At 58.8% G+C, this 17,890-nt stretch overlaps 1 protein-coding gene and 1 pseudogene across 1 annotated transcript; one reads left to right on the plus strand and one right to left on the minus strand.

Annotated features, from left to right (window-relative positions):
- The window catches only part of LOC135877976 (RING finger protein 112-like), a 1,138,053-nt pseudogene that overhangs the window by 508,236 nt on the left and 611,927 nt on the right, over window positions 1-17,890 (plus strand).
- Window positions 8,686-16,927, minus strand: FBXL19 (F-box and leucine rich repeat protein 19). Its single transcript, XM_065403739.1, is given in 12 exon segments — window positions 8,686-8,885; window positions 9,403-9,621; window positions 9,766-9,927; window positions 10,080-10,243; window positions 11,975-12,195; window positions 12,197-12,315; window positions 12,504-12,687; window positions 13,690-13,722; window positions 14,245-14,445; window positions 15,105-15,191; window positions 16,256-16,399; window positions 16,754-16,927. Coding segments are annotated over 12 exon segments (1,908 nt in total).

The raw sequence follows: 17,890 nt of genomic DNA on the forward strand, positions 1-17,890 counted from the left end.
ATGATGATGCTGTCTGTATGTGTGTATCATTTTTGTATGTGAAGTTATGAATATTGGCTCTGTGCTTGTATCTCAATGTGTTTAATTCTAAGTAGCACCAGTGAAGCATTTGTCCAGCTTATTGAGAAGGGACTCTTAAGATTAAGTGCCCAATCAAGAAACACTTACCTGACAATGGACCTTGGGAGACTCCAATCCACACGAGAAGTCTTCCTGGGAACATTCAAGGTAGCATGTGAGCAATGGCTGCTCTCCCTGTCAAGAACTGAGTCATGGACATGTCACTTGCCCATGTGACTCCAAACTTCATCTTGCTGCTGTGATTTTCCACAGTAAGAACAAAGGGGTGTCCTTCCACACAGCAGAGGATATAAAAGGCTCTGAAACCCCTCCATTTTGTCTTCAATCCTGCTCCTGACCTCTGGAGGAACTTTGCTACAAACTGAAGCTCTATACAAAGGACTGATGACCCATCCCAGCTGGGGATGTTCCAGAGACTTGATTTGAACCTGCAGTTTATTCCATCACTGCTACAAGCCTGAACCAAGAACTTTGCCATTGCTGTATGTAATTGATCCCATTTAACCAATTCTAGCTCTCATCTATATTTCTTTCCTTTTATGAATAAATCTTTATATTTTAGATTCTGAAGGATTGGCAACAGTGTGATTTGTGGGTAAGATCTAACTGGTATATTGACCTGGGGCTTGGTCCTTTGGGATTGGGAGAACCTTTTTAACTTTTACTGGGGGACTGGTTTTCATAACCATTCGTCCCCGTAAGAAGTGGTGGTGGTGGTGATACTGGGAAACTGGAGTGTCTGAGGGAATTGCTTGTGTGACTTCTGGTTAGCCAGTGGGATGAGACCGAAGTCCTCTCTGTTTGGCTGGTTTGCTTTGCCTTAGAAGTAAAGGAACCACAGCCTTGGGCTGTGACTGCCCTGCTCTAAGCAATTTGTCCTGAATTGATACTCTCAGTTGTCTCCGCCAGAGGCTGCTTCATTACAGCAGGTACATTAGGCGGTGGGTGGGTACGTACAGGGGGTGATGGATGGATAGATGGGTGGGTAGATGAGAGGTGGGTGGGTACATTAGGCGGTGGGTGGGTATGTACAGGGGGTGATGGATGGATAGATGGGTGGGTAGATGAGAGGTGGGTGGGTACATAAGGAGGTGGATGGGTATGTACGGAGCTGGATAAATGAATAGATGGGGTGGGTAGATGAACGGTGGGCGGGTACATAAGGATATGGATGGGTATATACGGGGGATGGATGGATAGATGAGTGGGTAGATGGGAGGTGGGTGGGTACATGAGGTGGGTGGGTATGTACGGGGGGTGGATGGATGGATAGATGAGTGGGTAGATGAAAGGTAGGTGGGTACATAAGGAGGTGGGTGGGTATGTACAGAGGGTGGATGGAGGGATAGATGGGTGGGTAGATGAGAGGTGGGTGGGTCTGTACAGGGGTGGATGGAGGGATAGATGGGTGGGTAGATGAGAGGTGGGTCGGTACATAAGGAGGCGGGTGGGTATGTACAGGGGGTGGATGGATGGATAGGTACATAAGGAGGTGGATGGGTATGTACAGGGGGTGGATGGATGGATGGATAGATGGGTGGGTAGATGAGAGGTGGGTGGGTATGTACGGGGTGGATGGATGGATAGATGGGTGGGTAGATGGGAGGTGGGTGGGTATGTACGGGGGGTGGATGGATGGATAGATGGGAGGTGGGTGGGTACATTAGGCGGTGGGTGGGTATGTACAGGGGGTGGATGGATGGATAGGTGGGTGGGTAGATGAGAGGTAGGTGGGTACATTAGGAGGTGGGTGGGTATGTATGGGGTGGATGGAGGGATAGATGGGTGGGTACATAAGGAGGCGGGTGGGTATGTACAGGGGGTGGATGGATGGATAGATGGGTGGGTAGATGGGAGGGTACGTAAGGAGGTGCGTGGGTATGTACGGGGAGTGGATGGGTGGGTAGATAAGGAGGGGGGTGGGTATGTATGGAGGGTGGATGGATGGATGGGTGGGTAGATGAGAGGTGGGTGGGTACATAAGGAGGTGGGTGGGTATGTACAGGGGGTGATGGATGGATAGATGGGTGGGTAGATGAGAGGTGGGTGGGTACATTAGGTGGTGGGTGGGTATGTACAGGGGGTGATGGATGGATAGATGGGTGGGTAGATGAGAGGTGGGTGGGTACATAAGGAGGTGGATGGGTATGTACGGAGCTGGATAAATGAATAGATGGGGTGGGTAGATGAACGGTGGGCAGGTACATAAGGATATGGATGGGTATATACGGGGGATGGATGGATAGATGAGTGGGTAGATGGGAGGTGGGTGGGTACATGAGGTGGGTGGGTATGTACGGGGGGTGGATGGATGGATAGATGAGTGGGTAGATGAAAGGTAGGTGGGTACATAAGGAGGTGGGTGGGTATGTACAGGGGTGGATGGATGGATAGATGGGTGGGTAGATGGGAGGTGGGTGGGTATGTACAGGGGTGGATGGATGGATGGATGGATGGGTAGATGGGAGATGGGTGGGTATGTAGAGGGGGTGGGTGGGTGGATGGATGGATAGATGGGTGGGTAGATGAGAGGTGGATGGATGGATGGATAGATGGGTGGGTCTATGGGAGGGTACGTAAGGAGGTGGATTGTGGGTATTTACGTGGCTGGAGGAAGGGAGAACTAGGCAGACATGATGAGATGGATGGATGAGGACAGACACACAGATGCTCAGAGTAGCGACTGGAGCTCCTGGGATGCAACTATCCTGCGGCTGGTGCCAGGAGATGGGCTCTGGTGCTGGGGAGGCAGCGGACTGGGGCCCAGCCTAGAGATTCTGAGGTTTAACAATGAATATTGAGCCTTCTGAGAAACTCTCATCCCAACTGGGTTGGGTTGGGAGCCAGGACTCCTGGGTTCTCTCCCCAGCTCTGGGAGGGGAGTGGGGTCTAGTAGTCAGAGCAGGGGCAGGGGCTGGCAGCCGGGACTCCTGGGTTCCATTTGAGACTCTACCAATGTAATTTGCATGTAAACCAGTGTCAGGCCATTTACCCATCTATAAAATGGGCATCTCAAATCTATTGAAGGGAAATTGAGTTAATTAATGTTCCTTACAGTCTATGAGGGACTTCTCCACCTCAAACCCACCTGGTTTCAGGGACACCTCGGCCAATCAGGGCACAGTTTCTATTCCTTCAGGCAAGAGGGCAAATTCTTCTCGGGGGTCAAGCCAATTTCCCGTCCGCGGTCAGGGGAAGTCCGCGGGGCTCAGGGCTCTCAGATGCAGAAAGGTAGAGGAACCATTAGGCCCTGTAGTTTGATCTCCTACATAGCCCAAGCCAGAGAAGTTCACTCAGTGATTTCTGCCTAGAGCGCACAGCTTGTAGGCTGACTGTCCAGCGTTGCCTTTGACCCCAAGTCACCGAGAAGGCATCAAGTGGTCTGGAAGTGGGGCAGTATGTATGGGGGTGACCAGATAGATGGATGGGGGATAGACAGATAGGTAGCGGTATACAGGGTTGAGTAGATACGTATGTACATAGATGGGTAGATAGATAGATGTGGGGATGTGGATGGATAGATACTAGGGCTGTCAAGCAATTCTAAAAAGATAATCATAATGAATCATGCAATTAATTGCATTGTTAAACAATCCTAGAACACATTTATTTAAATATTTTGGATGTTTTCTACATTTTCAAATATATTCACTTCAATTACAACACAGATTACAAAGTGTACAGTGCTCACTTTATATTTATTTTTGATTACAAATATTTGCACTGTAAAAAAAACAAAATAAATAATATTTTTCAATTCACCTAATACAATTACTGTGGTTCAATCTCTTTATCATGAAAGTTGAACTTACAAATGTAGAATTATGTACAAAAAGATAACTCCATTCAAAAATAAAACAATGCCAAACTTTAGAGTCTACAAGTCCATTCAGTCCTGGTCAGCCAATTACTCAGACAAACAAGGTTGGTTACAATTTGCAGGAGAGAATGCTTCCTGCTTCTTATTTACAACATCACCAGAAAGTTAGAACAGGTGTTCTCATGGCACTGTTGTAGTCAACATCGCAAGATATTTACATGCCAGATGCGCTAAAGATTCATAGGTCCCTTCATGCTTCAACCACCCTTCCCGCGGACATGCGTCCATGCTGATGATGGGTTCTGTTTGATAACGATCCAAAGCAGTACGAACGACGCATGTTCATTTTCGTTATCTGAGTCAGATGCCACCAGCAGAAGGTTGATTTTCTTTTTCAATGGTTCGGGTTCTGTAGTTTCCTCATCAGTGTTGTTCTTTTAAGACTTCTGAAAGCCTGCGCCACACCTCGTCCCGCTGATTTTGGAAGGCTCTTCAGATCTTGCGTCGAGTGCGGTAGCTATCTTTAGAAATCTCACATTGGTACCTTCTTTGCATTCTGTTAAATCTGCCGTGAGAGTGTTCTTAAAATGAACATGTGCTGGGGCATCATCCGAGACTGCTATATATGAAATATATGGCAGAATGAGGGTAAAATAGAGCCGGAGACATACAATTCTTCCCCCAAGGAGTTCAGTCACAAATTTAATTAGCGCTTTTTTTTTTAACGAGCATCATCAGCATGGAAGCATGTCCTCTGGAATGGTGGCCAAAGCATGAAGGGGCATACGGATGTTTAGCATATCTGGCAGGTAAATATCTTGCGACGCCGGCTACAAAAGTCCCATGCAAACGCCTGATCTCACTTTCAGGTGACATTGTAAATAAGAAGCAGGCAGCATGATCTCCCGTAAATGTAAACAAACTTGTTTGTCTGAGCGATTGGCTGAACAAGAAGTAGGACTGAGTGGACTTGTAGGCGCTAAAGTTTGACATTGTTTTGTTTTTGAGTGCAGTTATGGAACAAAAAAAAATTTACATTTATAAGTTGCACTTTCACGATAAAGAGATGGCACTACAGTACTTCTGGAGGTGAATTGAAAAATACAATTTCTTTTATCATTTTTACAGAGCAAATTTTTGTAATAAAAATAATATAAAGTGAGCCCTGTACGCTTTGAATTCTGTGTTGTAATTGAAATCAATATATTTGAAAATGTAGAAAAAAGATTAAAAAAATAATAAATTTCAATTGGTATTCTATTAACAGTGCGATTAAAACGGTGATTAATCACAATTTTTTAAATCGCAATTAATTTTGAGTTAATCGTGTGAGTTGACTGTGATTAATCGACAGCCCTAATAGATACATACAGGGGTGGATGGATAGATGGGTATCTATGGGGATGGTTGGGTACATGTCTAAAGAGTTGGATGGGTGGGTATCTAGAGGAAAGGATGGACAGATGGAGGGATATACACAAGGCAGGGTGGGCATGTCCAGGGAGGGAGGGATGGACAGACACAGGAATGGATGGGTATCTTCGGGGCGGGGTGCATGAATGGGTATCTATGGGTATGTCTGTTAGATTAAAGAGACAGACTGTAATTACTAAGGGCCTGTCAAAATATGTTCTCATAACAAGTTGGACTTTATCTAGCGGGGCTGTGAGCCCCTCAGGGCAGGGACTGGCCCCAACGGGGGCCCTGCAGTGCCCAGCCCGAAAGTGGCCCCGATCTTGGCTGGGGTCTGTGCGGCACCTGCGAGCGCCCCCCCGCTCCCCCCCAAGAACCAAGCTAAACCAAAAAAGTAGAAAACAAAACCCAAAAGGATATTAAAAAATGAATATTTTTTCCGGCAACGTAAAGAAAAAGAAAACATAAAAAATTAAAATAAAATAATAAAAAAACCCAACAATTTTATTTTGCATTTTTTTGGAAGAAAATGGAGGGGGGGGGAAATATAAACAGGCTTAAGACCAAAACCACAATTTCTTTTTTTGATGTTGTTTTTTTTCTTTTTTATCGCAAACAGTATAGTACAATGCAGAACCCCTGAAGTCAGGCTCGGAGTCGTTTTTTTCCGGTCCGCCCTTGCTCTGAGCGGCTGTCAGGGCTCACAGAGGGGCTGGCCCAAAGGAGAACTGGGGAGGGGGGCGGGTGGTAGGAGAGGTTGGTTATATCTGAAACCCAGGGAGGGTGGGGGAAGGGAAAACTTTGGTCCTTGGCTGGGGTTGGAGTCAGTCTAGAGGGAAACCCGGGGGGGGGGGGGGGGGGGAGGGGGGGACCAGGAAACGTGTGAGCACGATGTCGCCATCTAGTGGCTGCAGCTCACACAGCGGATGCGATTCCCAGCACAGCGAGGGGAGAGATTCGTCTTTAAGGTGGCTCCCGGGGGAAATGGGTGGGAGGGGTTGGGGGGGATCTGTGGGTGTCTGGGTTACCCTAGGAGGAACGTGGGGGCGACCAGGGCTGCGCAGGGGACGGGTTTGTCTCTCTGGGTAGGGGCCGGCTCGCTCGCTGGGGAAACTGGCTCGGTTCGGAGGGAAGCTCTCTGTATGTAGGATGTCTGTCTGTCTGTGTCTATGGGATCGCTACATGGGTCTGTCTGTCTACGGGATCACCGCGTGTCTGTCTGTCTGGGGGATCTCTCTGAGGGACTGCCGCGTGTCTGTGGGATCGCCATGTCCGTCCGTCCATCTGGGGGATCTCTCTGAGGGACTGTCGCATGTCTGTGGGATCTGTCCATGGGATTGCTGTGTCTGTCTGTCTGGGGGATCTCTCTGAGGGACTGCCGCGTGTCTGTGGGATCGCCCTGTCCGTCCGTCTGGGGGATCTCTCTGAGGGACTGCCGCGTGTCTGTGGGATCGCCATGTCCGTCCGTCCGTCTGGGGGATCTCTCTGAGGGACTGCCACGTGTCTGTGGGATCCAACCATGGGATCGCCGCGTCCATCCGTCCGTGGGATCGCTGTGTCCATCTGTCTCTCTCTCTCTAGGCTCTGCCCGTCTGTCTGTGGGACCCTTCCGTCTCTCAGCTCCGTCTGTCTGACCTTCCCAATACTCCCCCCTCTGCCCCACCCCGTAGCTGCAGCGGTTAAGCCCAACGTGCCTGGTGGGATTTTCGCTCTAATATTTAAACTTTCTTTCTTTTAAACCTGAGGCATTTTCCATAAAAACATCCGCTGAAAACAAACCAAGGCAGAGCCAGGCTGGACCCGGGGACCCCCGCCCCGATCCTGGGAAGGGAGGGAGGGAGGGTTATCCAAGTCCCGGCCCCGCCAGGAGGAAAGGCCGGGAAGTGGCCCGGACACCCGGGTCCGCATGGAGTGTGTGACGCTCGAAGAAACAGGGAGAACTGGACAGGAATGGGGAGTCACTGATGGGGGGGGCGCTATGCGGGAACTCCCCCCCCCGATTCCTCTTAACCCTTTACAGCCAGCATCCCAACTAATGGGGGGGGGCACGCCCCCAAAGAGACCCAGCCTTGAGGGTCCCCCATCAAGCCCCACAGACATCCCCCGCCACCAGCCCTACGCTGCCCCCCAGCACCAACAGATCGCTGCCCCCTGGGAGAGGATGCCCCAGGGGATTGGGGGGGGAACGACCCCCCAACATTTCCTTGGCCTTTAAACACTGAACAGAAACAAAAATGGGAGAGGGGAGGGAAATACCTTTTTCTTTGCGTCTTTCGCCACCGACGGCAGAACCTACAGCTACGATTCAAGTAACGCGTTAGCTGGGGGTGCGGGAGGAAGGTTTCAAGTATCAAAAGAAAGGTCGCCTACCCCGCCCCGCCCCCCAACCTCCCAGATGCGAAGAGGGACGGCTGTCCCCCAACAGCTGCCCCACGGAGAGAGGATGCCACCACCCCCCTCCCCCAGCTGCCCAAATCTGGGACTGGGGGAGTCTCCCCACTGCCAGCCCGCCCCACCACACCCCTCAAACCAAAGTGGAACTGATCATGTGCACCCCGTATGGGGGGGGGGAATCTGATGGGCCAGACACCCCTCTCCTTGGGGCCCGGACCAGGGTGCCCCCCACCCCCTCCCCTGATCCACAGGTAGAACCGCTGCCCTGCCGCGCAAAGCCACGCCCCCTTCCCCCGAGTGGGAGGAGCCAGGGGGAAGCGTAACCGTTTCGAAAAAGGAGGTTCAAGTTTTGGGGCCGGGGAGGGGGATCCGAGCCCCCTCCCCCCTCCAGCTGAAGGGGGAGGGGCATTAGGAGGGCCCCCCCACCCCGGGAGGAAATCCAGACGCTGCCCCCGCAAGTGGTTATTTAAAGCTGGTGGATCCGAGGGGAGGCGGGGCATCGGGCGTGGGTGGGGCTGCCCCCAGGGAGTGCGAGAGTGTGGGGTTAGGGATAAACCATCAGTGCTAGAGCCCCCCACAGAGGTGGTGCGGTGGTGGTGGTGGGGGGGGCCCAGATCCAGTAGCCACACACTTGGCAACGGATACAACCAATTCCAAAGGCAGCACGCTGAAGAGCTGGGGGGGGGGGGGGGGGAATTTTTTAAAGGGGGGAGGAGATGTGCCCACCAGTACCAGTGCACCCCTCCCCCCGGCATCCTGGCTTCCACCCCCCCCCCAAGGGCAGTACCAACTCCAATCAGCCCCCACCAGACACCCCCAAATGGGATCCCCTCCCAAATCAGAGATGGGTGGAGAGCGGGTCCCCCCTTGGCTCCCTCCCAGCCCCGGAAGGCCCCCGGCCCCCCCATGATTCAGTGCATGGCTTTAGTAAAAGGTCTCTCTTCAAGTCTCTGGCGCAGCCTGGCCCCGCCCGGCTATTAGCTGTCTTTGATCAGCAATTTCTCCTCGGGGCAGCGGAAGGGGGGCCCGGCAGGCGGGGGGGCCGGGGGCCCGGAGTCCTCGCAGAAGCGGGCGCAGCCCTCGGGGGTGACGTGGCGGCAGGAGCGCAGATCGATGCGGGAGAGGCGCGGGCAGCGTCGGAAGAGAGGCAGACACTGGTCCGTCAGGCGGTTACACCCTGCGGGGAGAGAGGCGGAGAATGAGACCCGGGGCCTTGGCCCTCTAGGGGGCGCCAGATCCAATTAAGTCCGTAATAGTACGTGTGTCCATCAGACAGTCCCGGGCTGGGCTAGCAGGGGCTGGAGGTCAGGAATGTGGGGCCCCGGCAGAGCTGGGGGGAGGTGGGGGCAGGGCTGGGCTAGCAGGGGCCCCGGGTCGGAAGTGAGGGGCCCCGGGTCGGAAGTGAGGGGCCCCGGGTCGGAAGTGAGGGGCCCCGGGTCGGAAGTGAGGGGCCCCGGGTCGGAAGTGAGGGGCCCCGGGTCGGAAGTGAGGGGCCCCGCAGAGCTGTGGGGGTGAGGGGGCTAGCAGGGGCTGCAGGTCAGGAGCAAGGGGCCCCGGCAGAGCTAGGGGTGTGGGGGAGGCCAGGGCTGGGCTAGCAGGGGCTGCGGGTCGGGAGTGAGGGGCCCCGGCAGAGCTGGGGGGGGGGGCAGGGCTGCGGATTCGGGGCCCGGCAGTGCCAGGGGGCAGGAGCTCACCGGAGAGGTTGATCTCGGCGAGGCTGTCGCGGAGGGGGGAGTTAGCAGCGGTCAGCAGGTTGACGGACTGGTCACCCACGTGGTTGCAGTGGCTCAGGTCCAGCTTGGCGAGCTGGGGCGTGTGGCGGACGACGAGGCGCAGCGAGGAGTCCGTGATGTCCAGCCCCGACAGGCGCAGCTCGGACACGTTCTGCAGCCGGCCCCGGCTCTCGGTCTGACCTGGGGGAGCAGGGACAGGTCGTCTCCCTGCAGCACACCGCCCCCTGGTGCCGCACTGGGGAACAGCGCCCCCGCGAACCCCTGAACTCTGCAGCACACCGCCCCCTGGTGCTGCACTGGGGCACGGCGCCCCCTAGTACCCACCTGGCTTGCTGTCCGTGGGTGGCAGCAGCAGCTCCCGGAGGTGCGAGTCCTTGACGTCCTCGATCCAGCGCAGGTCGAGCAGCCGCAGCGAGGGGAAGCTGGCGGTGCTCAGCGCCGAGACGGAGCACCACGAGCAGCCCGTCAGGACCAGCTCCCGCAGGCCTGCAGGGGGCAGCAGAGAGGTGCCGCGTCAGGGAGAGAACCCAGGAGCACCTGGCTCCCATTTCCCCCGGGCTCTGAGCCACCAGGCCCCACTCCCCTCCCGGAGCTGGGAAAAGAACCCAGGAGTCCGGGCTCCCAGCAGCACCCCCTACCCTGTAGCCTGTTGATGAGCCACATGAGCTGTTTCTTGGAGATGTTGGTCCAGCTGAGGTCGAGGCTGGCCGGCTGCCGGCGGATGATGCCGCTCAGCATAGACGGGGTGATCGATTTCCGGCGGCTCAGGTCGATGCGGGTCCACAGGCGCTTATCACAGCACCTGGGGGCGCGGGGGTGGAGAAACTTAGAGAGCACCACTACTACAGTCAGTACGGTAGCAGTACCAGCATCCCACCTATGCCCTAATGCGATCAACACGGGAAAAGTTCCCGTGGTCATCCCGTTTAGCACAGCTTCCACCTAGAGCACTAATACAATCAATACGGTAATAGCACCAGCCAGCCGCTGCCTCTGAATCCGGTAAAATTGTATTAATTCCGTAACAGAAATAGCACCAGCCCTGCCTCCTCTAATACAATCAATACGGTAATAGCACCAGCCGCCGCCTCCTCTAATACAATCAATACGGTAGGGATACCAGCTTCTCCCCACTATACCGGTATATAAGGCCCTACTTGATTTGCGATATTGCCGACCCCTAATTCTGTCAGCCGGGAGCCCTGGCTGTGGGCCCCCCCGGAGGCTCCCTCTCTCAGCCCCCCCCCCCCCGTTAATGACTGTAATATAGGTGCACCAAGCTATCTGGTTATCAAAAAAATAAATCAGCCAGCATCACATAATACTTGTTCCAGCCAATGTCTCTGAAATACGCCGCTCTTCTCCGGCTCTTCCAATTACCGCCGTTAATAAAGGTCCGTTAGTACTTTGCCGGGACTTTCCATGTCTTGGCCGCCACTCAGCCGCAAGCATTGGACAAGCATCCCAGAACTCAAGCAGGGCCCCACTTATACAGTCAATACAGTGAGGGCAACAGGCGTCACCGTCTCTAATACAATCAATACGGTAAAGGCACTGGTTTCCTGCCAGTACGCTAATACAGTCAATACGGTACAGTAACCCGGCCCCGCCCTCGTTCCCAGGCAGCAAAGCGTGACCCTGCAGCTCCCCCGTGTGGCCACAGAGACCATTGCACCCTCTGCAGCCTGCAGCGCCCCATGGGACCCACGCCCCCCCCCCCCAGCACCTACTGCCCCACGTCTCGCTCATGGGACCCCCTCCTCCCGCCCATGGGACCCGCAGCCCCACCCCTGCCCCCCAGGGACCCACAGCCCCCCCGGCACCTACTGCCCACGTCTCGCTCATGGGACCCACAGCCCCACCACTGCCCCCCAGCCCCCCTCCAGCACCTACTGCCCCACGTCCCGCCCATGGGACCCGCAGCCCCATCCCTGCCCCCCAGGGACCCACAGCCCCCGGCCTGCCCCCAGAGACCTATCACCCCACATCCCGCCCATGGGACCCACAGCCCCCCGACCCACCCTCCCAGGACCTGCTGTCCCATGGGACTTCTACACCCTGTGCCCAGGGACCCCCCCCCCCCCCAGCTCCACACTCCTCCCCCTGCCCCCAGTAACACTCTCCTTCCCCACAGGCTGCAAACCCAGCCCTCGTTTCAGTCCCTGACAGCCCCACACCAGACTCCAGTTAGGGCTCAGGAAAGTGGCCACTCCAACACAGCGCCCCCTAGTGCCGCCCTTGGGCATCAGGGCCAGCCCCGGCTGCCAGGGGAGAGCGTCCCCTGCTAAGCGCCCCCCACACTCCCCGCAGCGCAGCGCTCCCTAGTGGTGCACTTGGGACCTGCGTATTGCCCAACGCCCCCTAGTGGTGCACAGGGTTCCTACAGCTTGCCAGCCTCCACCCTGCCCCCTAGTGGCACAGTGGGGTACTTCAACACCCTTCCCAGCACCACAGCGCCCCCTACAGGGGCGGGGGGGGGGGGAATTGTAGCTCCTCGGCGCCCCCCAGCGCCCGCCCGCCCGCCGGCGCTTACCATCGGCTCCAGGTCCGACACACCCGCATGCAGACGCAGAGCTCGCGGTAGCTGAGGTGCTGGAAGACGGCCAGCCAGACGTCGCGCTGCATGACGTGGTCCGAGCCGCTGTCCAGGGGCAGTGAGTCCGGCTCGGGGCTGTCGGGGGGCGGGCGCACCACGTGCCGCTCCAATTGCAGCAGGGGCTTGGGGGGCGAGGGCACCAGAGGCCACTGGAGGAACTGAGTCCGGGCCACCATGTGCAGGCCTGTCTGCCCGGCCGGCCGGCCGCCCTTCCGGCCCCCGGCCTGCTGCTTGGCTCGCTCGCTCCCCCTGCTGGCGGCCCGGTGGTGGTTCTCCTTCTCCTGACAGTTCGCCCGCGGCCCCTTGGGCTGCTTGCCATTGCGGGCCGCCTCCGAGCCCCCGTTGCGGCCTTCCTCCTCCTCCTCGTCCTCCTCGTCCTCTTCCTCGCTGGCGCTGAAGCCGAGGGCGGCCAGGCGCTGGGCCCGGGAGGCAGGCGAGGCGGCCCGGCTAGAGCCCCCGCCCCCACTGGAGCCCTCCGAGCCCCGCGAGTCCGTGTCCGAGTCCGAGTCGGAGCTGGAGCTGGAGCTGCTGCTGTTCTTGACCCGCTCCAACATCTGGCACATCTGCTTGAAGCGCTCCAGCTTCTCCCGCTGGTGAGACTTGTCCGACTGGGCAGAAGGCTCCAGCGGTCCCTGAGGTGCCTTGGTTTTCTATGGGGGGGGGGGCAGAAAGGGGGATTATGGAAAATGGACCCTTCCCGTCTAGGGGGCAGCAGCTCAGATCCAGCCCCAGGGCAGGGAACTGGCTGGCTCGGGGGGGGCAGGGAATGGGGCACGGGCCTTTCCCCTCTAGGGGCCGCCGGCTCCCATCCAACCACAGGCTGGCTCAGTGGGGTGGGGAATGGGACACGGGGCCTCTCCCCTCTAGGGGGCGCCGGCTCCGATCCGGCCCCAGGGCAGGGGATTGGCTGGCTCAGTGGGGCGGGGAATGGGACACGGGGCCTCTCCCCTCTAGGGGGCGCCGGCTCCGATCCGGCCCCAGGGCAGGGGATTGGCTGGCTCAGTGGGGCAGGGAATGGGACACGGGGCCTCTCCCCTCTAGAGGAGCCGATCCAGCCCCCGTGGGGGGCTCCGGTCTGCTCTCACCTCCAGGTCGCTGGGGCCGATCTGGCTCAGGTGGATGGTCGAGTGGGAGATGGACCCTTTCACCTCCAAGTCGCCGCTCCCCACGCGGCCCCAGCTCGGCAGCGGCTGCAGCTTGTTCCCCTCCGACGGCTGCTCGGAGGCCTGCGGGGGCAGCGAGCGGGGCAGGTCTCAGCGGGGAGGCCAGCGGCAGCAGCCGCGGGTCCTGGCCACCAGGACTGCACCCCTCGGGGGAGGCCCATGGGACACCCCCAGCGCTGGGCAGTCCCCCACCCCCGATCCCAATGCGCGCCCAAGAGCCCGCCACTGACTAGCCCCGACCTGCGTCTCCAGGGATAGTCGGCAGATCCGTCAATATCAGGGATGGAAAAGAAACCGGGGAACGGGACCCGGGGCCTTTCCCCCCTAGGGGGCGCTGGGTCTGATCCAGCCCCAGGCCGGGGGACTGGCTGGCTCAGTGAGGGGAGGAGAGGCGGGGAACGGGACCCGGGGCCTTTCCCCTCTAGGGGGCGCTGGTCTCCCCTCCTCCCGGGCACAGAACTGGGCAGCTGGAAGATCAGAGCCACTCACCTTCTTCAAGTGTTTTTCCCGCCCGCCTTTCAACTGCAAGACAGTCAGACAAAGACACAGTTAAACAGAGCCAGGACTCCTGGATTCTAGCCCAGCTCTGGGAGGGGAGTGGTGTCTAGTGGTTAGAGAAGGGGAGACTGGGAGCCAGGACTCCTGGGTTCTCTCCCCAGTTCGGGGAAGGGAGTGGGGTCTAGTGGTTAGAGCAGGGGGGGCTGGGAGTCAGGACTCCTGGGTTCTGGGAGGGGAGTGGGGTCTGGTGGTTAGAGCAGGGGGATCTGGGAGCCAGGACTCCTGGGTTGTCTCCCGGCTCTGGGAGGGCAGTGGGGTCTAGTGGTTAGAGCAGGGGAGACTGGGAGCTAGGACTCCTGGTTCTCTCCCCAGTTCGGGGAAGGGAGTGGGGTCTAGTGGTTAGAGCATGGGGGACTGGGAGCCAGGACTCCTGGGTTCTGTCCCCAGCTCTGGGACGGGAGTGGGATCTTGCAGTTGTGGGGCGGGGGTGGCTGGAGCCAGGACTCCTGGGTTCTCTCCCCGGTTCCGAGAAGTGGGGTCTCTGACCTTCTTCTTGGGCCCCGTGTCGGGGGGCGGCAGCTCCTTCTCCTTCTTGCGCTTGTGGGCGCTGGCGGGGAGCTCTTCCATGGGGGGCGGGGCCGGCAGCAGCTTCTTCTTGTGCTGGGCCAGCTCATCCGTCAGCTTCCACCGCACCCCGTCCTCCCCGTTGTCCGCCCGGCGCTTCCCGGCCCCGTCGCCGCCCGAGTCCTGGGGGCGAGAACGGGTGGGTGCCCCTCCCCCGGCATGGCCCCTTGCCCCCCACCCCCAGGAGCCCTGGCCCACTGCGCCCCACCAAAAACCAGCCCCACCTTGTGGGCAGCCCCCCAGACAGCCTGCACACCACACTGCAGCTACCCCCAGATCCCTGTCCCCGCTCCCTTCCTCCCCTCCCCCACGACTGCCCTTCCAGGTGCCCTGCCCCCCCCACCCAAACACCCCATGACCCCTTCCCCTCCACCCCTATCATCCCAACACCCCACAATTCTCCCAGCCGCCCCCTTGCAGGAAGGATCCTATACCGGGATGGGGAGCCCCCCATATTCAGCCTAACCCCCTGCACTTCCAGTGGGCCCCCGCCCACTGACACTCAGAGCACATGGCCCTTTGCTGTGGAAGCAGCGCCACCTGGTGGTCAAACAGCAACAGCAGCATGGGACACCCCCCCCCCCCAGGGGAAAGGCCCCAGGTCCCATCCCCAGCCCCCCACCCAAGCCAGCCAGCCCCCCGCCCTGAGGCCCACCCACGCCCCCTAGAGGGGAAAGGCCCTGGGTCCCATCTCCAGCCCCCCACCCTGAGGCCCACCCACGCCCCCTAGAGGGGAAAGGCCCCAAGTCTCATTCCCAGCCCTCCGGGGGCCGGGTACGTACCTTGTTGGATTTCCCTTCTCGTTTGCATTTGGGGCACTCCCAGCAGTTGGGAATCTCATTGTTAATCACAGCTTCCGCCTTCCCCATCTGGGTGGACGGACGGACAGACAGACAGACAGACAGTCATTCAGCCACCCATCCCGGCCTCGACTCAGCCCCATCGCCGTCGAGGGGGGGTCACGGACGCCCTCCCCCACCATGTCAACAGCAGGGAGTGTTCTCCCCACTTCCCCATCGGGGAAACTGAGGCACGGAGCCAGGCAGTGACTTGTCCAAGTCACACAGGGAGTCTTGAGCAGAACTGGGGAGAGAACACAGGAGTCCTGGCTCCCAGCCCCCCTGCTCTCACCCCTAGACTCCACTCCCCTCCCAGAGCCGGGGAGAGAACCCACGAGTCCTGGCTCCCAGCTCCCCTGATCCAACCCGCTAGACCCCACTCCCCTCCCAGAGCTGGGGAGAGAACCCAGGAGTCCTGGCTCCCAGCCCCCACTGCTCTCACCACTAGGCCAGTGGTTCTCAACCAGGGGTACGTGTACCCCTGATGGTACACAGAAGACTTCTGAGGGTACATCAATTCATCTAGATATTTACCGAGTTTTACACCAGCCTACATAAAAAGCACTTGTTCATACTGCTCTGTACGCTACACACTGAAACGCAAGTACAATATTTCGATTCCAGTTGATTTAGTTTATAATTACATGGTAAAAAGGAGAGTCAGCAATTTTTCCGTACTAGTGGCTGTGACACTATTGGTATTTTGATGTCTGATTTTGTAAGTAAGTTGTTTTTAAGTGAGGTGCAACTTGGGGGGAGGCAAGACAAATCAGCCTCCTGAAAGGGGGACAGGAGCCTGGAAAGGTTGAGAGCCACTGACCTAGACCCCACTCTCCCCTCAGACCCGGGGAGAGAACCCAGGAGTCCTGGCTCCCAGCCCCCCTGCTCTAACCGCCAGCCCCTGCTCCCCTCCCAGACCTGGGGAGAGAACCCAGAAGTCCTGGCTCCCAGGCTCCCCGCTCTCACCCTTAGACCCCACTCCCCTCCCAGAGCCAGGCACAGAACCCAGGAGTCCTGGCTCCCAGAGGGTGATGCTGGCCGGCCCGGGGGGGCGGGGGTGAGCCGGTTAACCCCTGCCCGGGCGGAGCGCTCACCTTGAGGCAGGCGGGATGGACGATCTCGTTGCAGATGGAGCACTCCATGAGCGACAGGTTGAACTTTTCCTCCTCCCCCTCCACCGTGTCCTCCTTCCCGGCCTCGCCGCAAAGCAGGCACACGGCCGTGTGAGGCAGGACGGGCTGCGGGCAGCAAGGAGAGGCGCCGGGGCCAGCTGAGCGGCCGGCCCTGCAACCGGGGGGCCCCCGAGAGAGAGATCAGGGACCCCTAGCGACCCCCTGCCCTGCACTGAGATGCAGCTGCCTCTGGGGTGGGGCACAGGGGCCGGTTATATGGGGATCCCTCCCCCAGCACTGTGATGCAGCCACCTCTGGGGCGGGCTGCGGAGGCTGGTTTCTGGGGACCCCCGGCACTGTGATGCAGCCACCTCTGGGGCGGGCTGCAGGGGCTGGTTATCCGGGCCCCCCAGCACTGTGACGGGCTCCAGGGGCTGGTTATCCGGGGCCCCCGCCCGCCCCGCCGCGCCCCCAGCTCACCGCCGTGCATTGCCTCATGAGGCAGGACTGCTTCATGCGCCCCGGGCCCCCGAACTTCTTCATGTCCTTGCAGAAGTGGCACTCGCCGCACTCCGTCCGCTGGCAGGCCTTGCACTTACGGCACCGCGTCCGGCGCCGGCGAGATCCAGCCCCCGCCCCTTTGCTGGACGACATTGGCTACCTCCCGCTTCAGCTACTCTGCAGGCTGGGGGCAGGGAGACGCCGGGGGTGAGAGGGGAGCTGCGGGGATCGCACAACACCCCCCACTGAGCACCCGCGCAGGGGAAACTGAGGAACAGAGCCCGGCACAATGTCCCACAGGAAGCGATGGAGTAGAACCCAGGAGTCCTGGCCCCCAGACCCCAACCTTCCCAGAGCTGGGGACAGAACCCAGGAGTCCTGGCCACCAGCCCCCCTGCTCTAACCACTAGACCCCACTCCCCTCCCAGAGCTGGGGATAGAACCCAGGAGTCCTGGCTCCCAGCCCCCCTGCTCTAACCACTAGACCCCACTCCCCTCCCAGAGCTGGGGATAGAACCCAGGAGTCCTGGGGCTAGCCATGCTGTCCAGGATGACAGCCCCACCCGGAGGAGCGAGGGGATGGGACAGCAGCCGGCCCAGGGGATGGACCCCAGGCGCCCTGAAGAGCTCAGGCCGGGGGGCTGTGGAGCGGGACTCACGCTGGATACACTGAGCTGGGGCCACCAGGGACCCTCACCCACAGCTGGCATCAGATGCCCCCTCCCAGGGACCAGGCAGAGGAACCAAGAGGGCATAGCCAGCCACAGGACTCCTGGGTTCTCTCCCCAGCTCTGGGAGGGCAGTGGGGACTTGCCCCTCCTAGTCTGACCACTAGACCCCACTCTCCTCCCATAACATCCCAGTCTGTGAAAGATGAAGGGCTGGGAGCTCACAGCACCTCCCCCGGCCAAATACCTCGACAGTTAAAGGCTCCAGCTCGTACCCCTAAGATGCAGCTGCCTCTGGGGTGGGGTAGCTGGGGAACAGCCGCACAGCGACACTGCAGGATCCCTCTGTCACCCAGGCACCTACAACAGACCCATCTAACCCGGTCTCCCGTCCCCCCAGCACTGGATCTGACAGTCACACGTTTAATCGGCCTGTATTTGACACTCA

The sequence above is a fragment of the Emys orbicularis genome, chromosome 4, assembly GCF_028017835.1.
Source record: "Emys orbicularis isolate rEmyOrb1 chromosome 4, rEmyOrb1.hap1, whole genome shotgun sequence".
Taxonomy (NCBI): domain Eukaryota; kingdom Metazoa; phylum Chordata; order Testudines; family Emydidae; genus Emys; species Emys orbicularis.